General features: G+C 46.3%; 1 protein-coding gene and 1 pseudogene across 1 annotated transcript in view; one reads left to right on the top strand and one right to left on the bottom strand.

Annotated features, from left to right (window-relative positions):
* Nucleotides 1-23,105, bottom strand: part of HYDIN (HYDIN axonemal central pair apparatus protein) — a 285,134-nt gene that overhangs the window by 244,393 nt on the left and 17,636 nt on the right. The window contains exons 5-6 of the mRNA XM_075536735.1: nt 20,137-20,336; nt 2,642-2,766 (exon numbers count right to left, since the gene is read on the bottom strand). Coding sequence (XP_075392850.1) covers nt 2,642-2,766; nt 20,137-20,336 — 325 coding nt within the window. The remainder of the gene's footprint in view (nt 1-2,641; nt 2,767-20,136; nt 20,337-23,105) is intronic.
* On the top strand, nt 10,597-11,816 carry LOC142432500 (creatine kinase U-type, mitochondrial pseudogene; annotated as a pseudogene).

Genomic DNA, 23,105 nt, shown 5'->3' with positions numbered 1-23,105 from the left:
TGAGAAGAAACATCAGGCGATTAAATTGCAAATACCCAGCCCCTGTTTATTGATGGTGGAGTCCAGTTCAACTCTAGCCTAGAGGGAATCACCAGGAGATGGAATCAACTCAAGGTCATTTGGTGGGTTATGTACAAGCCCAGCAAAGCGCAGCAGATACCAAGCAAACAGAGCTACCATGTGCTCCTCAACACCTTTTTTCCATGTTTAAGTTTCTTTTATATATTTTTTAAAAGCAACCAAATTGTTTCTAGTATAAAACCAATTGCCCACAGGCATTTAATTTCACAACATAAGAAAATCCAGAAGAAGAGAAAGAAGGAGAAAAATTAAGGTTCTGGAAACTGTTAGTAAAGTATTAGATCTTGGTGGTATGTTAAACTTACCAAGTCTGACAGTGTCAAACTGTTACAACACTGGCTGAAATCCAGTCGCCAGAAAAACAAAGTCTCTCTTCCTAGTTCATTTAATCAAGAACAGGCCCAGTGCGGGAGCATGAAGGGCAGAGCACAAACACAACTGTTAGACATGTTACTGAGAGCCTCCCGCTGCGCAGGATCAATGCTTCTCCTTCTGGAACACTGTTGTGGGGAAGTTTGAAGAAAAGACTTTCATCAACAGCCCATGTTAAACTGTCTCTCCTCAAATCAATTCATACTTCAAACAGCTGCAGAAAGTTCAATCTGATGCTTATTTTGTGAAATGAGAAGCCAATGATCATGGCTGCTTTGAAAAGGCTCTGTAATTAATTGGTAGGCAGTCATTACTGCTTTCCACTAATAGAAGGTTATAGGCTCTGGTCACTGATAACCCACAATAAAGATGAAAGCATACTCTTTACCAGCAGTGTAGACATCGCCCCTCTGTCTGTACTCTTCATTGGCTATGCCAACCAACGTCCCCACACAGGACTCAGTTTGAATACACAGACTTTCCTGATGGCCCAACTTGCCTTGCCTTTCCCAGAGGAAGGCATATGTGTACTTCCATTGGCTTCCATGGAAGTAAAATCTAGACTGAGGGCTGCATGCAGATTCAGCATCATTTCAAAGTCCAAGGCTTACGGAGTGAAGATGCTCACGGGGTAAGAGGAGAGCTGAGGGAGACAACCTCGTGCGGTGGACAAATGCGTGAGGCGGCAGTTAGAAAAGTCTCCATCTGGATTCAAAGGGTGTGATGTGACCATGGACAAGCCACTCCATTTCCTAAGGCTTCTGTTTTTCCATCTGCAAAGTCTAACGACTTAATGAGATGAGCTTCCCTCCGGTTTTAAGTCCATTAATCTCTCAACAACCAAAGGCAGTTGGCTTCAACAGTTTTTTGATTCAGTCAATAAAATGTTGTGACACTATAACCCCAAAGGAAATACTTATTTATGTGTAAATTATACACGTGGACCAAAGTACTAAGGTTAAATGTATTAAGATACACCTAGAAAAAAATGTAAAGGATGAGATAGGGCTATAATAAACAATGTTTTAAAGGTACTTTATTCTGGGCTATAAAGTACGTCTTAATTATTTTCAAAACCTGAAATTATATACTGTGGAATTGATTTTCTGTTGCTCGTAAAACTAGAACACTCACGGCCGCTGAGTCGATGCCAACACAGCGACCTGTAGGAAAAGGTAGAACTGCCTCTATGTATGTCTGAGTCTGCAACTCTTTCAGGGAGTAGAACGCTCCATCTTTCTCCCACGGAGCAGCTGCTGACCCTGCACTGTGCCACCAGGGCTCCTGCGCCTAACACTAGGAGATAAGATATAGATTTGTGCCACTGGGTATGCGCTGCTGTGCTGAGTAATGTGGCATCCCAAAGGCAAGGGCTTGAACCACGCTCTTCAGATCCGCATCCGCAAGGCCAGTGATGCTGAACTATGATGTGGCTGTCTGCTGCTGCTCTTTTCCGGAGTCCTCTGCTATCCCCATGTGATGCAGAGAATCTGGGTCAATCATGATGAATGGGTAGAAAGGAAGCGAGAACAAAATGAGAAAAATCATGAAATAATAAATGACGATGCTAAAATATTAATTTGAAAATTAACTTTGGAAACTTGCATAATGCACATGTAGTCTACATAGCCCCCCCTCAATTCAATAGTTGCCAAAACAGCGGGCCGTTCTCATGATGACACAGTGCGTGGCCCTTCAGAAAACGTCCGAGGCGACATACACAGTCCTACACTATGCAAGACGCCAAGTTAGCGATTGGCGTGATTGCAGGATTACAGTGACTGGATTTTAAAGAGACTAGTGGGCACAAACAAGCCCGCCCTGAGCAGGGGACTGCACTTGATGATGGTGGATGATGGCAGCAATAAATTGAATGGGAAGGCCATGAGCTATTCAGTTACCTTCAAGTTTCTATTTATACATGGCACAGCCTCCACTTACCCGAGAGACTTCTGGCTGTGGTTACGTCTTGAACTCTGTGTTCCCCAGCCCCTTGAGAGTTGTGGAGAAACCAGATTGAAATCTGGCTCAACAGATTTCTAGTGGAGGTGCTGATTCTTTAAGGGTTCTATGCTTTGTGGTTCTTAGCTTGCTCTAGCACAATTAAAGTAACTATTCCCTGCTCCCGTCATAGCTCTCTTTTGGCTTCTCTTAACTTACAGACCTTTTAACAGAGACTAATGCGTACCTGTGTCGTAGCTCACAATAAGTTTGCTGCAGTGATTGCCTACAGTCTGGGGTTCAAACTCCACTTCCAGTTGCATGGTCTCGCCCACGTTGAGAGTCCCAGCAGATGGCTCTATGGAGAAGGGGCTGCAACACACATGAAGACACATCGATCATGATACATCCTTGACTAGTGTGCAGGGAACAGACGGGAGATGCGTGTTCTAGTGTCATGGGCCATATTCAACGCTGCAGTTCGGGGTCCAGAAGTAAAGTGTACTTCCCTTTCCGACGTGAAGAAACCTTTGGCTTTAATGTTGGAGGAGCGGTCCTCAGTCAGCAGATGGAAAAGGGACTGAAATGGAGCAATGCACAATATTCTTGTGCGTGTCCTTGCCTTTCAGCCACTTAGTCTTTTAGTTAGTGGGTCTGCTGGGACCAGATTTCGGTCAGGGTGATGGTGAATGAACAAAGTCCAGCCCTTGTCTGGAATATACTGAATTCCCAGAGAAAGACAGACATAAAACATCTATGCAAATCGTGCCATAAAATCACAAAAGAACAGTACTTTCCAATGGGATAGATTGCATCAAGTCTTGTGAGAGTCTGAGGAATGCAGGATCATAAAGAAAAGTAGCTACGGGTCAGAGTCTCAAAAGGGAAGAGGGCACACACACATGAGCATAATTCAAAGACATTTCACGAAGGGTCTACTTAAAAAGGGTGGATGGGATGTACAGGAATTACAAGGGATGCTAAAATAGTCCAGGGCTAGTGACAGTGGAGCCATCGCCTGGAACCCTGTAAACCCAGAGAACAATGGGGGTGAGCTGAATCCCAGAAAGAGAGAGTCTGAGAGAAGGCTGCCTTCCGAGAGGCAAGGAGCTTTGATCAGCAAGACAGCCAGCCTGGGCGACCTCACAGGGAAAGGACCAGGGAAGAGGTTTCCTGATCGCGAATCCTCCTTCCCTCTCTTTACCTGCTGGCCTAGGTGCTCACTGGTTAGATCCAACTGGAACCTAATCAAATAAAGACACCCACTGACCTGGGCCATACAGGTCAGCCTCCTGGGTGGAGAGCTCCTCCGGCAAAGCAAGCGGTTGGTTAGGTTCTTTGTCCGGAAAATTGCTTTGGGGGGTGTGGACATGGTGGGCAGGAAGGGGAGCAGAACCTGTTTTCCTTTTCTTGTCCTGGACCGGAGTAGAGGAGGAGAGGTTGGAGCTGATGATAAAAGACCGTAACTAGCTATGGAGTTCTTCCTTCTAAATTAGAAGCCCAGCCCACTTAATTATCTTCACAGTTCATTTCCCCACGTCAAATTGCTAGTTTTTCAAAGTAATGTATTATACAATGTATCTGGCAGGCGAGACTGTTTCTTCTTATTGTTTCCATTACACAAGTTTTCAGATTTCTTTTTCTTTTTTATAGCTTGCTTCCATCGTCCTTTAGAAAAATGAGGTGAATTTCAGAAAACCCAAGCCTTCTGCTGTGAGGGTAAGGAGCTGATGGCAAGGGGCGCTATCTGAGATCACGACTGCAGTACCTGGACTTTGCTCTCCGCCTCCGTTCACAGCTTCATTTTTCCACCTGTGCTTTCCGACCTTCTCCCAGATAAGTGAGTGCCCAGGCAGGGGATCACAGTAGTGCGTGGGGTCGGAGGCTGGTGCACCGGGCTGATGGGAGTTTCACAGTCTCACCGTTCTTTCCCTCCTCAGTCAATGTACAGAGGTCAGAAACCAGGCCTGGCCTCCTGGCTTTGGGGATGACATTGAAATACTTCCTTCTATCTTTACCTTCCTACTCCCTAATGTTTTCTTCCCGGCACTGTGCTTTCCTGTTCCGTTCAAACATTTCTTGGTAGCAGAACAGTCTTGCAAGAAACTGGATGCCACGGCACCAATGAGCTAAGTTAGTTTTCTACAGAGAAGGCGACATCACGCTCTCGCCTTTCGGCTGGCCGAATTCCAGAGGGGAAGAGGCTCCCTTTCCTTCGTGCTAATTGTTGGGCTTCGATTTCGCCAGACTTCTTCAGCAGTTGACAAAGCACCTGGGGTGGCCATGGCCACTTAGAGCTACCTAAGCTTTCTCAATAAATCAGATGTTAATTGGGTAAAGTGTATTAGCTTTGGGTGCTTAAACAGCGCCTTCAATTTGATTTTCTACTTCATTTTACAAAGGCAGACAGGCTGAACTGGCTAGAAAGTACCAAGTGCCAGAAAGTGAACTTGTACCGATGTAAGCCATGCTGTTGCTAAAGGGTATTTAGCCTGGCTCTCTAGAAGGAGGAAAAAAACTGATAGTGTCCTCACATCCTTATTAATATCAAATCCTCATACTTGATAAGTGAAGGGATTCAGTTTTGTGAAAAGTCATGAGAAAGAACTGTCAATTACTCCTAAGGATACAGCTCGTCAGCCCAAACGATTCTCTTAGCAGATGACTAAATATAGATTATGCCTTTGATGACTGAATTATTTTTTTGATTGTAAGTTTTTTGTGTATGCATAATGGTTTGTGCTACTGGAATGCATGCAAATTAAATTTTTGTTAAGTATGACATGGATTTTAATAACTAAGATATGGGACACACATCCCACTTAACTCAGTAAGATAGGTGGGTTGTGCATGGAAAAATTCATAAAGGAAACCTGCAGTGGCTACAAGGAATCGTTGCTTTAGTCTCAGTCATCCCGCTCATTCTCCGCATTCCTGTCTAGATCCTCTGACAGGTATGTGCTTTCCAACCTATGTCATTTGGCCCCACTCCTCCTGGCTTCCCAAGAAACCAGGGTCTTCCTATTCCTCTCATTTCCTGGCCCGCAGCAAGCTCCCGAATAAGAGCGAGCCTGGAGGAATGGTGGTCTCACCCGCCCAGTCTTTACAGTTCCATGTTGAAAGCCTGTTGATCATGGTAAGCCGGTAAGGAGGCACAGCCCTCAAGGCCACCCTTTGAGAATGCGTCTTTGGAGTGTGTGCACCTGGTGCTTGCAGTCAAAGGGGCCCACTGCTCCCACGATTGCACGATGCTCTGCAACTGCCCATGCCAGCGGATGACTGAGGAGGAGCCATTGTTGTTCTTTCTTTTGGAGTTGTGGAATGTGACGAAACTGCCACCGGCATAGTGTCCTGGCCCTTCACGGCCAACACAGCCAAGTTTTCCCTGCTGTCATTTATCCTTCCTTTGCCTCATTCCTGGTGGTCCCTTTCCTTTGGCTCTCACTGTGTCTACAGCCGCGTGCCCTTCGGTGTGATAAGAGGAGGAGGGACATGTGTCAAAACCACCAAGTTCAACACGCTCACTGAGGGAGAGGGGTGAGTCTGCCAAACACCAAACTTTGTACCCGGAGTTGGACAGGCTTCATTGGCATGTACTGCTTTGTGTGATGAGTGGCCCCTCAATGGACCCATGCCTCCACCAACAGCGTTGACCCTGGAAGGCACGGGCATTTCTTTCAGGGGGGTATTGACAGCATCGATACTTAGCTGCAATTGGTGAAGCTGGTCGCAGTCAGGTTTTCCTCAGTGCATAGCCATTGAATTGTCATGGTCGTGAATATTTTCGGTCAGTCTCTTGAATCTTGTGTTAGTCATAAGTTCTATAACAGACGTAACTCCCCACAGGAGGTTACTGATAAGATGTAATCCTCCAAGACCCCAAACATAGTGCCAACAGACAATCCCAACTCCTGAGCAACCCTATATGCCCACGAGTACATGGCAGCAGTAATGTCTTATTTCCGCTGCAGTGGCAGGCTGCCCGTTTTCACGTGGCATTCTCATCTCCCGAGCTCTCATCGTGCTGTATGCTCTTAGTCACGTAAAGATGTGTTTGGTCACTTATAAGGAACCCGGGTGGCATAACTGCCAACCAGTAACCTACTTCGGTATCTTCAATGGATCAAGTCTGGGGAAACGTTGGCTTATTAGTATAATGAGTTCATTATACTTTCAAAGTTGGAGACATTTTTGCACCATTCTCTCTGTCTCCCTTACTTTCATCATGGGCCTCGTTATCTGGCTCAATCCTGTCTTCTGCAACACCAACCGCTTCATCGTCTTCTAAAGCCATCTGTGTCTCCAGCAAAATGGGCTTCAGAAGCCACAAGACAGGTAAGTTTGTCTGAGGGATCCACATCACACGCTTTCTCAGATTCATCGACATTCTTGGGCTGAGAAAAAAATATTATACAATGACTGTGTTCTTCAAAAGTCTATTTCCAAAGAAGAGGGACTTTTAAGGGGGCAAAAATTCCAGGTTCTTCAAAACCTTAATAATATGCACACTGTACCTCCAATGCCAATAGGGGAAAACACACAGGGCAAGCTTGTGTCCTTCCCACTTCATGTACACACATGTGAACAGTGAAAGGATCAGGTGACATGGGAACATGACTAGTTGTTGTTAAATGGCATTGAGTTGGTTCTGACCTATAGCGATCTGATGCACAACAGAAGGAAACACTGCCCAGTCCTGCGCCGTCCTCACAATTGCCCCTGGGCCTGAGCCCACTGTTGCAGCCAGGGAGTCAATCCTTCTCCTTGAGGCCTTCCTCTTTTTCACTGCCCTCAACTTCACCAAGCATGCTGTCCAGCTCCCAGGGCTGGTCTCTCCCGCCAACATGTCCTAAGTACGTAAAATGAAGTCTCACCGGCCTTGCCTCTATGGAACACTGGCTTCATTTCTTCCACCACAGAAGTAAAATTTATTTACCCTTTTAATAGTCCTGGTACTTTCATTATTCTTCTGCAGCGGCACAATTCAAATGCATTGATTCTTTACTGGCCTACTCTATTCAGTGTCCAACTTTCACATGCACAGGAGGCAGTGGAAAATACCATAGCTTGGGTCAGGCAACCTTAGTCCTCAAACATCCTTGATGTGTAATACTCTAAAGAGGTCTTGTGCAGCAGATTGACCTCATGTAACGCATCTTTTGATCTCTTGTCTGCTGCTTCCATGAACATTAATTGTGGATCCCGGCAGGGCAAACTCGACAAATTTAACCTGTTCTCCATTTATCATAAAGTTCCTGCTGTTCTAGTTATAAGGATTTGGGTCTTCTTTGCATTGAGTCCTAATCCATTCTGAAGGCTCCAACACTTGACCTTCACCACCAAGTGCATCAAGTCCTCCTCCTTGCTTTCAGCAAGCAAGGTGTGTCATCTGCATATCACAGGTTGTTAATAAGCCTTCATTCAATCCTGATGCCACATTCGTTGTATAAGCCAGCTTCTCTGATTATTTGCTCAGCATACAGATTGAATAATATAGTTAGAGTTTCATACCTTTCCTGATTTAAAACCATGCAATGTTCCCTTGTTCTGTTTGCCCAACCGCTTCCATTTACAAGTTCCACATGAGCACAATGAGGTGTTCCGGAATTTCCATTCTTCTCAAGGTAATCCACAGTTTGTTGTGATCTACACACTCAAATGCCTTGGCATGGTCAATAAAACAGAAGTAAACATCTTTTATATCTCTGCTTTCACCCAAGCTCCATCTGATCCATCTGACTAGTATAATGAAGAGAAGTTCTCAGCGCCTGCAAGGAACATGCATACCACGAGGCTTCAAAAGTTCATGGAGAAATTCCATAATCTTTCATTCTATTTCTTCCATGAACTTTCTGAAGCTCTTTTGCACAGTAAGTTAAAGATACTACCACACACACTTGCAATGTTTCATGCCTGAAAGCAAGTTATTCATTTGAAAATTAAATCATAACAAAAACTGTAATTTCCAAGTGACATGCAGAAAACCACAAATATACTTCCGAGGCTCATCTCACTGTACAAGAGGCAAAAGACACAAATGTTTTATGCAATCACGCCTCTGGGATGGACTGCTTCAAACAATAACCTTTTAACACAATGCTTTGGTGACAAGCATTTCTTTAGTTCTAAACAGTGATGCTTAGGTGCCAGCACATACAATAAACAGGATACCAGTACCCAGAGAACCAAAGAGGCCAACGTGCATACACCTGGGTCCCCGTGGTCGTGAATGGGTTAAACTGTATAACCATTGCATGGAACATTAGACTGTGTTTTCAGGTCATCTTTCTCCGTACTTGAGGTTCTAGATTTTGAAATGGCCTTTTCTTTTTAGCCTGTTGGAAACAGCCCACGTGCTACAGGGCCACTGAAGTCCGTGTCAATGTTTCCTCTCATTCTTGCATAACCACACAGACCAGTACTCAGATCTAGTGGGAAAGGAAACTAGAGCGTCGAAATCGCTTCAGAATCCTCTATCTCACCTTCAAAAGTTAGTCTGACTTTAATAGAGTTATCTTGGTACCTACTACAGTTTAAGGTCACATTTTTAATTGAGTTGAACAGTAATTGTTCTTGTTCTCTGTATCCTTGATAGCACATTTTGTCTCCTTTGATTAGTGTAAAAACATTATACCTATTTTATGGTACTTGGAGCGTTTTTAATTCTAAGTTATTGTAGAGGTTTATGTTTATGATAGCTTTGCCTTTTGATAGATTGTTGGTCGGGCATTCTATAAACATTTATTGGGCACTTATTTATTCTAGACACTTTGCTCGATGCTGGGGACATACAAATGAAGAATTGCCCATAATCCTTGCATTTGAGAAACTCTGAATTCTAATGAAGGCAACATGAAAGAAAAAATTTTAAAACACTTTATATGAAACTAACCATTTTCAAGGAGCCCTGGTAGCAGAGTCAGCTTTGACCCACGAAGTTGGTGGTTTGAACCCACCCCTGGCTCCTGGGAGAAAGATGTGGCAGTCTGGTTCCCCAGAGATTCATCTTGGAACCTGCTCTCCTTTGACCGACACGTCAATAAAAGTCGGAGTCAACATGATGGCAACCTGGAACCATCTTCATAGATGTGACCATTAATTAGATCATTATTTCAGTGGGGGAAACGGCTGTTTTTAAACAATTCACAAGGAGATGTTGTTTCTAGTTGCATCCTGACACTAAAAAAACCTAGGCTTTTGATTTCAAAGGTTCTCAAGTTATATTCACTGCTCTATCTTGTGTATTGAAAATCATCTTCCCTGACAGAGTGGTCCTCACACCCGTGTGGGAAAGAGACTTATTAGGAAAGCTCCCCAGAGACTCGGATGCAACAGGATGTGCCCACAAATGCACCCGTATCCCTTCTAAGTGCACATCGGGGTTCTCAGTTGCGAAAACAGAAACCAGCTAGAACTGATCTATTTGAAGGACTGGGGAAGTTCACAGAATTGACACAGTTGGAGAACCAGGTCCAGAACCACAAGATGGGAACTCAGTCAAAGTAATGTCAATGGACTGGTCAGTTGGCAAGGTGGCTGCTGCTGCTGGAGCCACCGGGGATGCTAGCCCATGAGGGTCCCGCCCCTCGCTGCCCAACACCACTTCCAACAAGAGTCTGTGCATTGTTGTGTGTGGCTCCTCTACATTCAAGGTGCTGAGCAGGAACATTTGACTAGTCAACCCTCCATCATAGATCTATTCACTAGCAACCAAGGTAGGTAGTGAAGATGTGGGGGGCCCTCCCCAGGTATCACAGAGGAAGCCTGGGGCTTGCCTGTTATCAAGATCCACACAATGGACGGGGGTGCCCCTCAAAAAGTAAAGAACTTTATTGGCAACATGATGGAGGAAAGACCTCTATTTGTTGTGCCCATTTAAATCAGATCAGATCAATACTTAGGAATAAGCCTAACTACAGAAAAGACTTGTACAAAGAAAACTGTAGAACATGATGTAAGAAACCTGAGGGCGCAGCAAACAGGTCTGAGCCTGGGAAAGACGTCGAAGAGAAGTAAAATATTGAAGTCTGTTTGGTACCGGCTCCCGCTTCCACTCCGGGGGCTACACCTTCCCCTCCAGCCCCCGTTTCAGCTTCAGCCTTGGACCTCCAGCCCTTGGCTCACCAGGCTGCACCCTCCCTCCCTGTCCCTGCCCTGTGCCTACATCTGCTCCAGGAACCACTGTCATCGGAGCCTCCAGGCATGGCTGGCCCCTTCTCCCGCCTGCTGTCTACCTGTCCAGGGCTCAAGTTTTTGGCTTTGGCTGGAGTTGGATCTCTAGCCGCCAGTTTCTGCTTCGCAGGGAATCTGTGCGAGCCGCCAGTAAACGGCGGAGGCTCTATCCTCCGAGTACTGAGAACCAGACCTTCAAAATCACGACAGTGGCATGGCCGGTCACTTGACCCCAGCAGTCTATGCCCGGCCCTGTGGCACGACCACCCCCACTGGTTGGACGCTTATCAGTGTAACCAGACTGGTTACATCAAGACCATGGGCATAGTGGCAGGAGACGAGGAGACCTATGAGATATTTGCTGAGCTGTTTGACCCTATAATCCAAGAAGGACACAATGGATCTGAGCCCCCAGATAAGGAAGCACCCTTCAGTCGTGGATGCCAGCAAGATTCGTTCTGGCTACTTTGGTGAGCGGTATGTCTTGTCCCCGAGAGTCTGAACAGGCCAAGGTATCCGAGAACTGAGTCTGCCTGCAGCCTGCACTCGGGCAGAGCAGCGAGAAGTGCAACGCGTTGTGGTCGACGCACTGAGCGAACTGAAGGACAATCTGACTGGACATGATGATCGGCTCAGTGAGGTGACAGAGGCTGAGCAGCAGCAGCTCACTGATGACCACTTTCTATTGGATAAGCCCGTGTCCCCTTGCTGACTGCAGCAGGAATGGCTCGAGACTGGCCAGATGCTCGTGGGCTCAGGCACAACAATGAGCAGAGCTTTCTGATCTGGGTGAATGAAGAGGATCCGACGCCAGTCATCTCCATGGAGAAGGGGGGCAACACGAAGAACGTGTTTGAAAGATTCTGCCGAGGGCTCAAAGCAGTGGAGCGGCTGATCCAAGAGCGTGGCTGGGAGTTCATGTGGAACGAGCGTTTGGGATACAGCGTGACTTGTCCCTCTAACCTGGGCACCAGACTTCGGCTGGGGTACACATCAAATTGCCCTTGCTAAGCAATGAAACCCACTTCCTAAAGACCCTGGAGAACCTAAGACTCCAAGAGTGTGGGACTGGAGGAGTGGACACAGCTGCGACAGGCAGCACCATTGACATCTCAAACTTGGATGGACGGGGAAAGCCAGATGCAGAGCTGATGCAACTGATCATTGATGGAGTGAACTATTTGATCAACGGGCTGGAGAGAGGCCAGGATATCCCCATCCCGCCACCTCTCGTGTACAGCAAGCACTAACTCCTCCTTTCTAACAGATCACGCAGATCCCTGGGACTTCTGCTCATTGTAATGGAGGCCCATCCTGTTTGTCCTGGACTTGCTTCTATCTTAGCAAGGACTCCTTGTTACAGCAAAAAACAACACAACAACAAAAAAACGAAATTCTACAGGGAAGGAAGGGGGAACTGATTGCAATGATCAACACATAACCCCCCCCCCCACACACACACACTCTCTCTCTCTCTCTCTCTCTCTCTCTCTCTCTCTCCAGGGGGATGAACAACAAAAACCAGGGATAAGGAAGATAGCAGTTGGTATAAGATATGAAAATAATAATAATTTATAATTTATCAAAGGGTCATATGGGTGGGTGAAGAGAAGCTGATACCAAGGCCTCAATAGAAAGTAAATGTCTACAACCAAATGATGGCAACATAACTACAAATATGCTTGATACAAATGATGTAGTGATTGTTATAAGAAGTATAAGAGCCCAATAAAATGATCATTTAATGAAAAAAAACCCTACATAAAAGAGACCCACATAAATGGAAAACCTACATAAATGTTCATGGATAGGAAGGCATAACATTGTGAAATGCCAATACTTCCCCCAGAAGAATCTATTTCAAAGGACGGCATTAAATCTGCAGCTCTGGGAGAGGGACATATCTGATCAGAGCACACGGGAGCAGATGAAGGGGGAGAAGGAGAGAGTGGAGCACTTCCTGGCCCACCAGGCTGTGAGGATGATGTTTCCAATTAGAGCAGCCAGTCCACAGAGAGGACCATGTGGCCAACCCCACTATGAGACATGACGCCCCTCACTGACATCATAGCTCTACAGGAGACAACACTGGAGACACAGTGTGGGAACTGCACCTGATCTGATCCCACCACACTGAGGCAAAACACTAAGGGGGTGCAACAGAACAGCAAGGGAATGGGGCAGCGAGGTCTCCAGGGAATGCTGAGGGTAAACTTTGGGGCCAGGGCGTGGTGCCCCAACAGACTGAACTGGAAAAGACTCCTAAAGGCTAACAAACAATCCTTGAACTAACTACAAGATTTTCTTTCTTGCTGTGTTTTGTTTTGTCTTTTGTCATTGGTTTGTTGTTGTTGTTTTGTTGTATATTGTTGCTTGGTTTGCTCTTATTTTGTGCATGTTATTATCTCTGCAGGTCTGTCTAAATAAGATAGGCTGGAAGAACAATCTGGAGGAAAAAACAACAGGACTGACAGTTCCAAGGGGACATGGGAGAAGGGGAGGTGGGGGGAAAGGTAGTGGTGTTAACAAATCCAGGGACAAGGGAACAAGTGATCCAAATCGGTGGTGAGGAGGGTGTAGGAGGCTTGGTAGGACATGATGAAGGGTAATGTAACCAAGAGGAATTGCTGAAACCCAGGTGGAGACTGAGCATGGTAGTGGGACAGGAGGAAAGTCAAAGGAAATAGAGGAAATTTCTGGGAAGCAAAGGACATTTATAGTCATCTAGATAAAGAAAGGTACATATGCAAATATATTTATATGGGGAAATAGATCTATGTGCATATATTTAGAGGTTTAGTATTAAGGTAGCAGAAGGGCATGGGCCTCCACTCAAGTACTCCCTCAATGTAAGAATACTTTCTAATACTAAATTGGCATTCTATGATGCTCACCTTCCTGGCACAACCGCTGAAGACCAAGTGGGTGAATAAACAAATGTGGTGAAGAAAGCTGATGGTGCCCAGCTATCAAAAGATATAGCGTCTGGGGTCTTAAAGGCTTGAAGGTAAACAAGCGGCCATCTAACTCAGAAGCAACAAAGCCCACATGGAAGAAGCACATCAGCCTGTGTGATCAGGAGGTGCCAAAGGGATCAGTTATTAGGCATCAAAGAACAAAAATATCATATCATTGTGTGCTCACCTCCAAGATAAGATCGCCAAGGACAAATGGGAGCATAAGCAAATGTGGCGAAAAAGCTGATGGTGCCCGGCTATCAAAAGATATAGTGTCTGGGGTCTTAAAGGCTTGAAGATAAACAAGCGGCCATCTAGCTCAGAAGCAACAAAGCCCACATGGAAGAAGCACACCAGCCTGTGTGATCACGAGGTGTCAAAGGTATCAGGTATCGGGCATCATCAGAACAAATAATCTTATCAGAGTGAATGAGGGGGTAAGTGCGGAGTGGAGATCCAAAGCCCATTGTAGGCCACTGGACATCCCCTTACAGAAGGGTCTTGGGGAGGAGATGAGACAGTCAGGGTACAATGTAGCAATGATGAAAATACAACTTTCCTCTAGTTCCTAAATGCTTCCTCCCCCCATCCCACCCCCTACTATCATGATCCCAATTCTACCTTGCAAGTCTGGCTATGATGTACACTGGTACAGATAGGAACTGGGAACACAGGGAATTCAGGGCAGATGATCCCTTCAGGACCAGCAGTGGTGTGAGTGGCGATACTGGGAGGGTAGAAGGAGGGTGGGTTGGAAAGGGGGAACCGATTACAAGGATCTACATATAACCTTCTCCCTGGGGGGTGGACAACAGAAAAGTAGGTAAAGGGAGACGTTGGACAGGGAAAAATATGATGAAATAATAATTTATAAATTATCAAAGGTTCATGAGGGAGGGGGAGGCGGGGAGAAATGGAAAAATGAGGACCTGATGCCAGGGGCTTAAGTGGAGAGCAAATGTTTTGAGAATGAGGTCAATGAATGTACACATGTGCTTTACACAATTAATGTATGTATGGGTTGTGATAAGAGTTGTATGAGCCCCTAATAAAACTATTTTTAAAAGAAAGAAAATGTCAATACTACCCAAAGCAAAAGAAGGTGAAGCAATAGACTAGAGGGGTGGCAGGTATTAACTTGGGTGAGGAGGTTTTGTGATCCACAAGAGGGATACAAGAAATCAAAGGAGGGAGGGTAGGGGGTGGGTTGACAAGTAACTTAAACTGATGAACATAGAATTGATGGTTGGAAATGTAAAACACACACCTAATCCACAATGAAAGCATTATTTTTAAAAATCAGATCATAGGGGTCTCCATTTGCACATAGAAAAAAACCCAATTCTGCGATGTCAACCTCAGAGTTTTACCTCTTCAATGTTACATACTCTTCTCTCACGCTTTCCTCTTCTGCACACTGGCCTGCTCATGGTTCTCAAACACTAAGTCTAATGCGCACCTCAAAGCCTCTGTATTTGTTCTTTTGCATCGGTGCACCAGTTCTCCAAATATATGCATGGCTGAAGGTCTACCCCTGTGATAGGTAGGTTTAGTGTGCCAACATGGCCAATGAACACATGTGGGATTAATTGAAGGGTGGAGAGATAAATGGCTCAGTGAGGCTCGCCTTTCTTGTCTATTGCTTTTTGATGATCAGACCAGTGTGTGGGTGCCTTAGCTTGTTCTCTGCCTCAATTTGCAAGCTGCACTACCTGTGGGACACCTAACCCGTGGACTGCGTCGCTGCAGTTTGAGGTTCCTTCAAGACCTGCTTCACCACAGTACTGGAGCTTGAGCTGGGGACTGTCGGACCCTGTCATCTGGCTGACTGTTGGTGACCTGCCTTGCTGTTTGCTGCCTATGGCCGGATAGCCTGAATTGCTCTACAGAGGACTACCCAGAGGCCCTCAAGACTTGAAGGACTGTCAGTGTATTAGCTGTCTCACGGAAGTGAGTTGTACTGAGCCATTTGTACTGCTTTATAGATTAATTAACTGTTTACTTCTTGTGTCATATATATATATATACATATCTATATATATATATATATATAATCATTAGTGTCTTGGTTTTGTTTCTCTAGAGAACCCTGTCTGAAATAACCTCCCTCCGCTAGAAATGTAAACGCCACAAGGATGGAAACTGCATCATTTACCTGGCAGTACAACAGTTAAGCATGTGCTTGGCTACTGACCAAGAGTTTGGTATTCTAAACCACCCAGCTATTCCTGGGGAAATACCTGGTGATTTGTGTTCAGAGTATGCAACCAGGAAACCTCTTCGGGGCACTTTATCCACATGGGATCACTAGGAGTTGAAGGCTGTCTCCACAGTACCTACGAGCACCATATCCCGGTGGTGCAGTGAAGTATTTGGTATGGCTCTGCTAGACATAGTCTTTGTAACTTCCATGAGGGACCTTCTCCTGAGGGGTCTGGGTGAGAGAAGGCTGGAGAAGATGCTGAAAGATTATATGGTTCAGTTGTGAGTTAATGAGTTTATTTGTGGTCCTATAAAAATTGTAACTCTGATGTGGGGATGGGTCAATGTTGCCAACAAGGGGCTGTCACTACCCTCAAGAAAGAAAAGCCAGGGAGGGGAAAATGAGGGGCTGATGCCAAGGGCTTAGGTAGAAAGCAAATGTTTTGAGAATGATGATGGCAACACATGTACAAATGTGCTTGACACCATGGATGGATGCATGGATTGTGACAAGAGTTGTATGAGCCCCCAATAAAATGATTGAGAAAGAAAGAAAGAAAGAAAGAAAGAGAGAAGCCAGAACTGGAATGCATCCGCTGGCCCTCTAGATCCCCGTGCAAGCAACCTCTTAGATTCGGGGTAGAGAACTGTGACCCTAGAGAAGGTAGAAGAGAGGTGGAGGAGTGGCAGCAGCAAAATCAAGAGTCAGACAGGAGTCAGAGAGGTGGCTTCTTGGCCCACAGAGAAAGTAAGGATGGGTGCTTGTGAGTGGGCAGCTTGCCTTTCAGTAGCACAGACAGAGCTTTGTAACATTGCCTGACTTGAGCAGGGGGAGGACTCGAGAAACACAAGTCTGTGGGCACGAGCGAGAAAAGGCTGTCCTGTGGAAGACCTGTGTCTGGAAGAAACCCTTCTGATCCTGAATGGTAACCTGTTAACTTCCCTCATAAAGATCACAATTCTGAGCATGGTTGACTATGTGTGTGGCCATCGCAATGAGACCGCTCTGAGACGTGGAGACTGTTGTGGAAGGAACGGTTGTTGTCAGAATTGATAGGGAATGTTGTCTGACCTCAGTTTCCTAGAATCAGCCTTGGGCTGATGTGGAGTCTGATTCTCCCTCTTTATGAGGTCAGAACTTTAGATGCTACCCCCCCACCACCACCCACCCACCCACACACACCTTTTTACAATCCCTAATGCCTGCGAAGAGTTCAATCAAGAGTTATTAAATAAATAAACGGGATATGTAAATGAATGTTCTTCCAGAGTCTGTTTTTAAGAAATGCTCAGCAACTTCAGAGAAAGAACAAAAAGACTTCAGGGCAAAGTTCCATTTCAAGGAAAGAACATTGGCCCACTGTACCAGGCAGCCTCTAACGAGGACAAGCAAAACGTTTACCACACAGGTAATTTAATCAGAACAACTGGGTGCCCAGAAGATGAGAGAGATGAGAAGCCAACGTGAGATGGGGAGATCCTCAAGGGACAAAAAACACGAGTCAGTCATTTCCACCCCTGGAATGAAGGCACCAGGAGAGGGGAGTATTATCAGATCTTAGGGGACAGAGTCCCTGGCAGTAGGGACCACTGGTCTGATCTGTGTAGCAGACCTAGAAGGATGGAGAAGATGCAGCTACAGTCGAGGACTCCCTGAAGACAGAGAGGCATATGCCTTGTTCCCATTCTCCAATATCATTCTGGTTCCCCTGGCTGGTCAATCCCAGCCAGAAGGTGGCTGCCACAGGCTCAAGCCCCACAGTGACACTAAGCAGGGGAGGAGAGGGTCAAGGAATGGGTCTGAAGGCAATTGTGTCACTACAATGCAGCTATGATCATTCTTCCACGTATATTTGCCCCCGTTTGTGTAGGTTATCCCAAAGGCACCCACTTGTTTATCTGACATCTCCCACTCACCTTCCAGCCTGTCCTTTAAAATCCCCCCTTCCTTCCCTTACAAGAAAGAGGGATCAAAAGGGGGAGGAAAGTGGGGTGATCGTCATCTTGGGCTGCTCTTAGACCACACACTTCTATTTCCCCAAAGCCACCAGCCCTCAGCCAAGAGCATGCCGACCAGCAAGCATTCCAGTGGACGTTGGCCAATGAAGCTAAGTCCACACTCCATGGAAAGACTCGCAGGCAATTCCTTGTCCTGGAGAGGACCGGCTGTGCTGGAGGTCGGTTTAACTATTCCCCCGTGAGGACAACCCAGGTAACGTCCCTGACTCTGGTTGACCTCCTATCCCTCCATTCTTCCCTCAAGCGGTGCCATCTGCAATACTGAGCATCGACCCAAGAGATGGAAGGGCAAAGGAGGCCAGGCTGCACGCCATTGTTTCTTTCCATTGTAGCTCAGAAGCTTGTCACCATGACAGACGCCACCTGAAGAGAAATGGCTCTCTGAATCGCCAGTGTGCTAACCGTGCCTGGAATGTCAGTGATGCGTTTCCTAAGAGATGATTTGGGGCGACAGCAGAAAAGATCTATCAAGCCTACAGCGAGAGGAGTCAAAAGGAGGGATAATAAGAGGTGAAGCTGGCAGCCCTCTCTCTATTGGGTGGGTTGATGACTATTGGGAGCACATGTTGTTCCCCCCCCCACTACCTCCCCCCCACACACATGCACAGAGGCAGCGTAAGGTGGGGAGTGTAGTGTGGGGGTAAAAGAGGTGGTCTGGGGCTGAGCGGGCCTGGGTTCCAATTCTACCTCCCTAGCTTTCCAGCTGCATCTTCAAGGGCAAGTTACTCTCTGAGCCTCTTTGTTCATCTGTAATCAAGTCATAGATAGTTTTAAATAAAGTGAATGCTTACCTCATGAGTTACTGCAGGGATTAAACGAGAGGTTACATATAAAAATATTTGTATCCTGCTTGTCAATAGTAGCACCCAATACTTGTCTCTGCTACTGCTGTAAGTTGTCCTCCTGTGAAATGCGGCCACGTGGCACTTCTAGAAAGCACTTCGAAACCAACCGCTTCGGATTTGAGAAACTAAATAATAACAGAGTTCTCTTTCTGATTCGTTACTAGTACACCTATTACATGTTAGCGCTTCATTACCAAGCATTTATAAAAATGATTTTGTTATCTCCACCAATTTAAAGGACAGTGCTCAGAATATTCGTCCCAAGCCACAGTATCATGTACACTAGCCTGCCGTCCACTCACTCTTCACTGGCATTAAGCATGGCAGGTAAAAACCACAGCTCACGCCAAACAAGGGCACAATGTTTAATAATAACAAAAGCATTTTAAAAACTACAAAACAATAGAAAGGCAGTTTAGCTTTGTAGATAAAAGTAGTGTCACACTGAATGGAGTGCAAGGCCTCGTGTATCGTTCAGGGCTGAGGCACTATTTGACCTTGGGAGCTTTGCTTCATCTGCAATAGTACAGAAGTCAGAGAGGTTCTGATAGAGGAATGTAAGCCAAAGAGTACTGCTTCAGAAGTATTGGTATCAATCTCTTTTGAAGTACAGGGAGAAGAGAAGAGGGCAGAGTGATGTGATGTGTGGTCTACACCCACTGCGGCTGCCTCAGAAGACAGACAGGGACTGAGAGCCAAGGAATACTCGCAGCTTCTAGAACCTGGACATGGCGAGCTAACATTCTCCCCTCAAGCTCCCTGAGCCCGGTGAGATTTTGAACCTATGGAATTATAAGATAATATATTTGTGTTGTTTGAAGCCACTGAGTGTATGGCAAGGAACCTCACTGGATGGTCAGGGATGTGAACCCACCCGCTGTTCTACGGGAGAAAGAGAAGATGTGGTCGTCTTGGGAACCCAGTTCTACTCCGTCCTGTGGGGTTGTTATGAGCGGGAATTGACTTGATTGCCGTGGATATTGTTTTGTTTGTTTAAATGTATAGCAGTTTGTTACAGCAGCAACAGTAAGCCAATGCAGCCGCTGATAAAATTCTTGGTCAAAACAATTAAGCTTATTAATAGATACCCATGGACCAGTCTCTATGCTAAATAATAATTCCATCAAGTACTTCAAAAAAGCATCTGTACCCACTCCGGTGTTCTTGTTAAGCGCCATCAGTTCTGTTCCAAATCACAGCTCCCTTGTATACAATAGGGTGAAGCCTGTCTGGTTCTGCACCTTCCTCACAATTGTTACCAAGTGTTGAGCCCGCTGTTGCAGGCACTGAGTCCCTCCCGCCTTGCCGAGGGCCTTCCAGTACCCAGTCAGGTGGGATAGGACCATTAGAAACGGGTAATTAACGAGCTCTTCATCACTGAGGTTTACTTTCTTCTTGGGATGGGGCATGCTCAGTCTGTCTTATGTCAGTGAGGTCTCCCAGCCTTGCAGATGAAGATGACCGCCCGGCCGAATGTTCCAGCAAGTTACCTGTGCGAGCACAAGCCCCTCTAACCAATCAGAAGCAAGAGCCAGAGGAGTGCATACCTTCTCGTTTCCAGGTGGAAGACCGCCTCTTTGTTGCCAATGTTTCGTACCAGCAGGACCTTCTGGGTGCTGTATTTGACAGGGCAAGTGGAAAAATTCAGCTTGTCAGGGAAATCCAAGATGGCCCGGGCCCCGAGCGCTTTGATAGGCACGATGAACTTCTCCCTTTCCGTGACACAGGTCAGCAGGTGGGCATAATCCTACAAGGGAAAGGCGGATCATGGCGATTTGCGGGCAGGTGAAGATGACCAGCATGAGCGTGTGAGAAATACAGCCGCAGGTCAGGCATTCTACACAACTTCGTGTACTCCATGGGGAGCTGTCTAAGCAAGGACAGGTGTACTTTCAGCGAGGTTCCCTTTCCTGAGAAAAGCAAGACCAGCCAGCTCAGGGGTTCAACTCTACGTCCGAGCAGAGCAGCGTTTGCTTTATGTAGTCTCTAGAAGTGTGAGGGCTGGAAAGAGGGGGACACCAAGGCACAGTTTCTTTAGATCAGAAGAGGTTCACACCACGGACCGTCTCCCCACCTTGCTCTGGCCCTGGCTTCACCCTCTTTCCTGGGTTAGCTGGCCTCCCTGATTCAACCTGAAGTCTATGTTCACACAGTGGCCAGAGGGATCTCTAAAAAGGACGTCAACTCAAGTTGCTCCTCTGCTCAAAATCACCCAAATGGAAAGCCAGCGTGCCCGTGACCCCTTCCCTTCTCCCCTCTGCCCTCAGAAAGGCTCCATGGTGCTCCTTGAGCAGGCCAGAAATGCTCCGCTCCAGAGTCTTTGCACTTGGTGCGCCCTCTTCCCAGCACTCTCTTGGGCACAGCTTCCTTCCTCTCCGCAGGAATTTACACAATTGTCCTCTTTCTCCAGAGGCCTCCCTGGCTGCCCTATTTTAACCCTAACCCTCCTCCGCCTCCCCCAGCACTCTCTAGCCTTTTGTCTTATTTTCCGCTACCATTTGACCCAGCCTATGTTTTATTGATTTAGTGAGTCCAGTGACCAATTAGTTACTAGCACACCTGTGTCTCCTTCCACCTGGACCACTGTCACATCGACAGAGACGTTGACTTCTTATACTCAGGACCTCGAGCAGGGGCTAAGACTTAGCCAACATTCTACAAATATTTGTTGAATGAAGGAAACTGAGTATGATAAGATTGGGCACAGGAGGCACAGGAAAGCGAATCGTGATAAGGGCACAGAGAGTAAATGGAGAGCTCTCTTCTACGGGGAAGGAGCGGAGCGGGTTCAGGGTTGGGCAGCTACCCTAAAGGTCAGTGATTTGAACCCACCAGCTGCTCCATGGAAAAAGATGAGGCCGTCTGCTTCCAGAAAGATGTACAGCTTCAGGAACCCCAAAGGGCAGTTCTACTCTGTCTGATTGGGTCGCCATGAGTCGGCATTGACTCCCTGGCAGTGGGTTTGGTCTGGCAGGGTTTTTTTTTCTGGGTTGGTTAGTGACACTTCAGTACAGATCTGAATGGCGTGAGAAACGAAGCCATGAGGAGCGGTTAGAAATGAGGCCAGAGAGGCTGCCGGGACCCTGCGAGCCACTGTTAGGTTCTGAGTCTGGCTGGAAGCATCACTGATGCTGATGGTGTGCACTTTAGAGCCACTACTGGCTGCTCTCTGGGCAACAGACAGCTGGAAGGCTGGAACAGGAAGTGGGGGACCAGTGAGGAAGCACTGTCGTCGTCCTGAGGTGCCATTAGCTTAGACGAGTGTAGGGCAAGTGCTTAGTCCAGTAGTAAGTACTCAATAAACGTTAGCTGTTATTATTAAAACTTTTATGTTAAACAGAATGATCCATGTAAGGCACAAGGAATGGGGAAACTACACGGGTTTTCTCTAGTTACAAAGATAATAATCACAATAGTAAGGCTTATGACAACAATTCTAGAAGGGGAGTATTTCAGAAAAACATAAGGGCTTTGAAGGAAAGGATGGATAGAAAAGAGGGAAGAGAGCTGCTCTTGGCTGGGAGCGCCAGGGAGTGGCCCTTAGAGGGGCACCGGAACTACACAAGACACCAGTCAGGTAAGATCTGGGAAAGAAGTGTTTCCGGCAAAGAAAACTGCAGATGGGAACGTGATAGGGAGGAACAAGTAACAGAAACAAAGGGGCGGAATTTATGAAATGTATTAAAGTGGAATTGCTTGTTTCTAGATGGTAAGGCCAGGCTTAACAACGATATGACCCAAACATTTTGTTGTGGTTAGATGCCACTGAGTTTGTTCTGACCCACGGTGGACTTACGCACAACAGAACGAAACACTGCTCAATCCTGTAGGAACCCTGGGCCAGCCTCACATTTGTCCCCCTGCTTGAGCCCATTGCTGCAGCCACAGTGTCCACCCATCTCCTTGAGGACCTTCCTCTTTCACTGCCCCTCCGCTTTACTAAACACGATGTCCTTCTCCAGGGACTGGCCTCTCCTGACACTCTGCCCAAAGTACATCAGATGAAGTCTTACCATCCTTGCTTTTAAGAATCACTCTGGCTATACTTATTCTGAGGCAGATTTGTTTGTCCTTTCAGTAGTCCAAGGTATTTTCAATATTCTTCTCCAACACCACAATCAAATGCATTGATTCTTTTCCGATCTTCTTTATTCAATGTCCAACTTGTGCATATGAGACACTAGAAAATACCATGGACTGGGCAAGACCTTAGTCTTCAAAGAAACATCCTTGCTCTCCAATACTCTGAACAGGTATTATGTAGTAGATTGACTTAATGCAATGTGGCTTTTGATCTCTTGACTATTTCCATGAGCATTTATTGTGAATCCAACCAAGCAAGACAGAATCTTTGACATTTCAATCCTTTCTCCATAAGGCCCAGATATGAGGATGTTGATATTCTTGACATTGAGTTGTAATCCACACTGAAGGCTGCACTCCTTGATCTTCGTCAGCAAGTGCCTCAAGTCCTCCTCACTTTCAGCAAGCAAGGTTGTATCATCTGCATATCACA

Source organism: Tenrec ecaudatus, chromosome 18 (genome assembly GCF_050624435.1).
Source record: "Tenrec ecaudatus isolate mTenEca1 chromosome 18, mTenEca1.hap1, whole genome shotgun sequence".
Classification (NCBI taxonomy): domain Eukaryota; kingdom Metazoa; phylum Chordata; class Mammalia; order Afrosoricida; family Tenrecidae; genus Tenrec; species Tenrec ecaudatus.
Note: the sequence above shows the minus strand (reverse complement) of the source record. Positions and strands in the feature narration are given on the sequence as shown.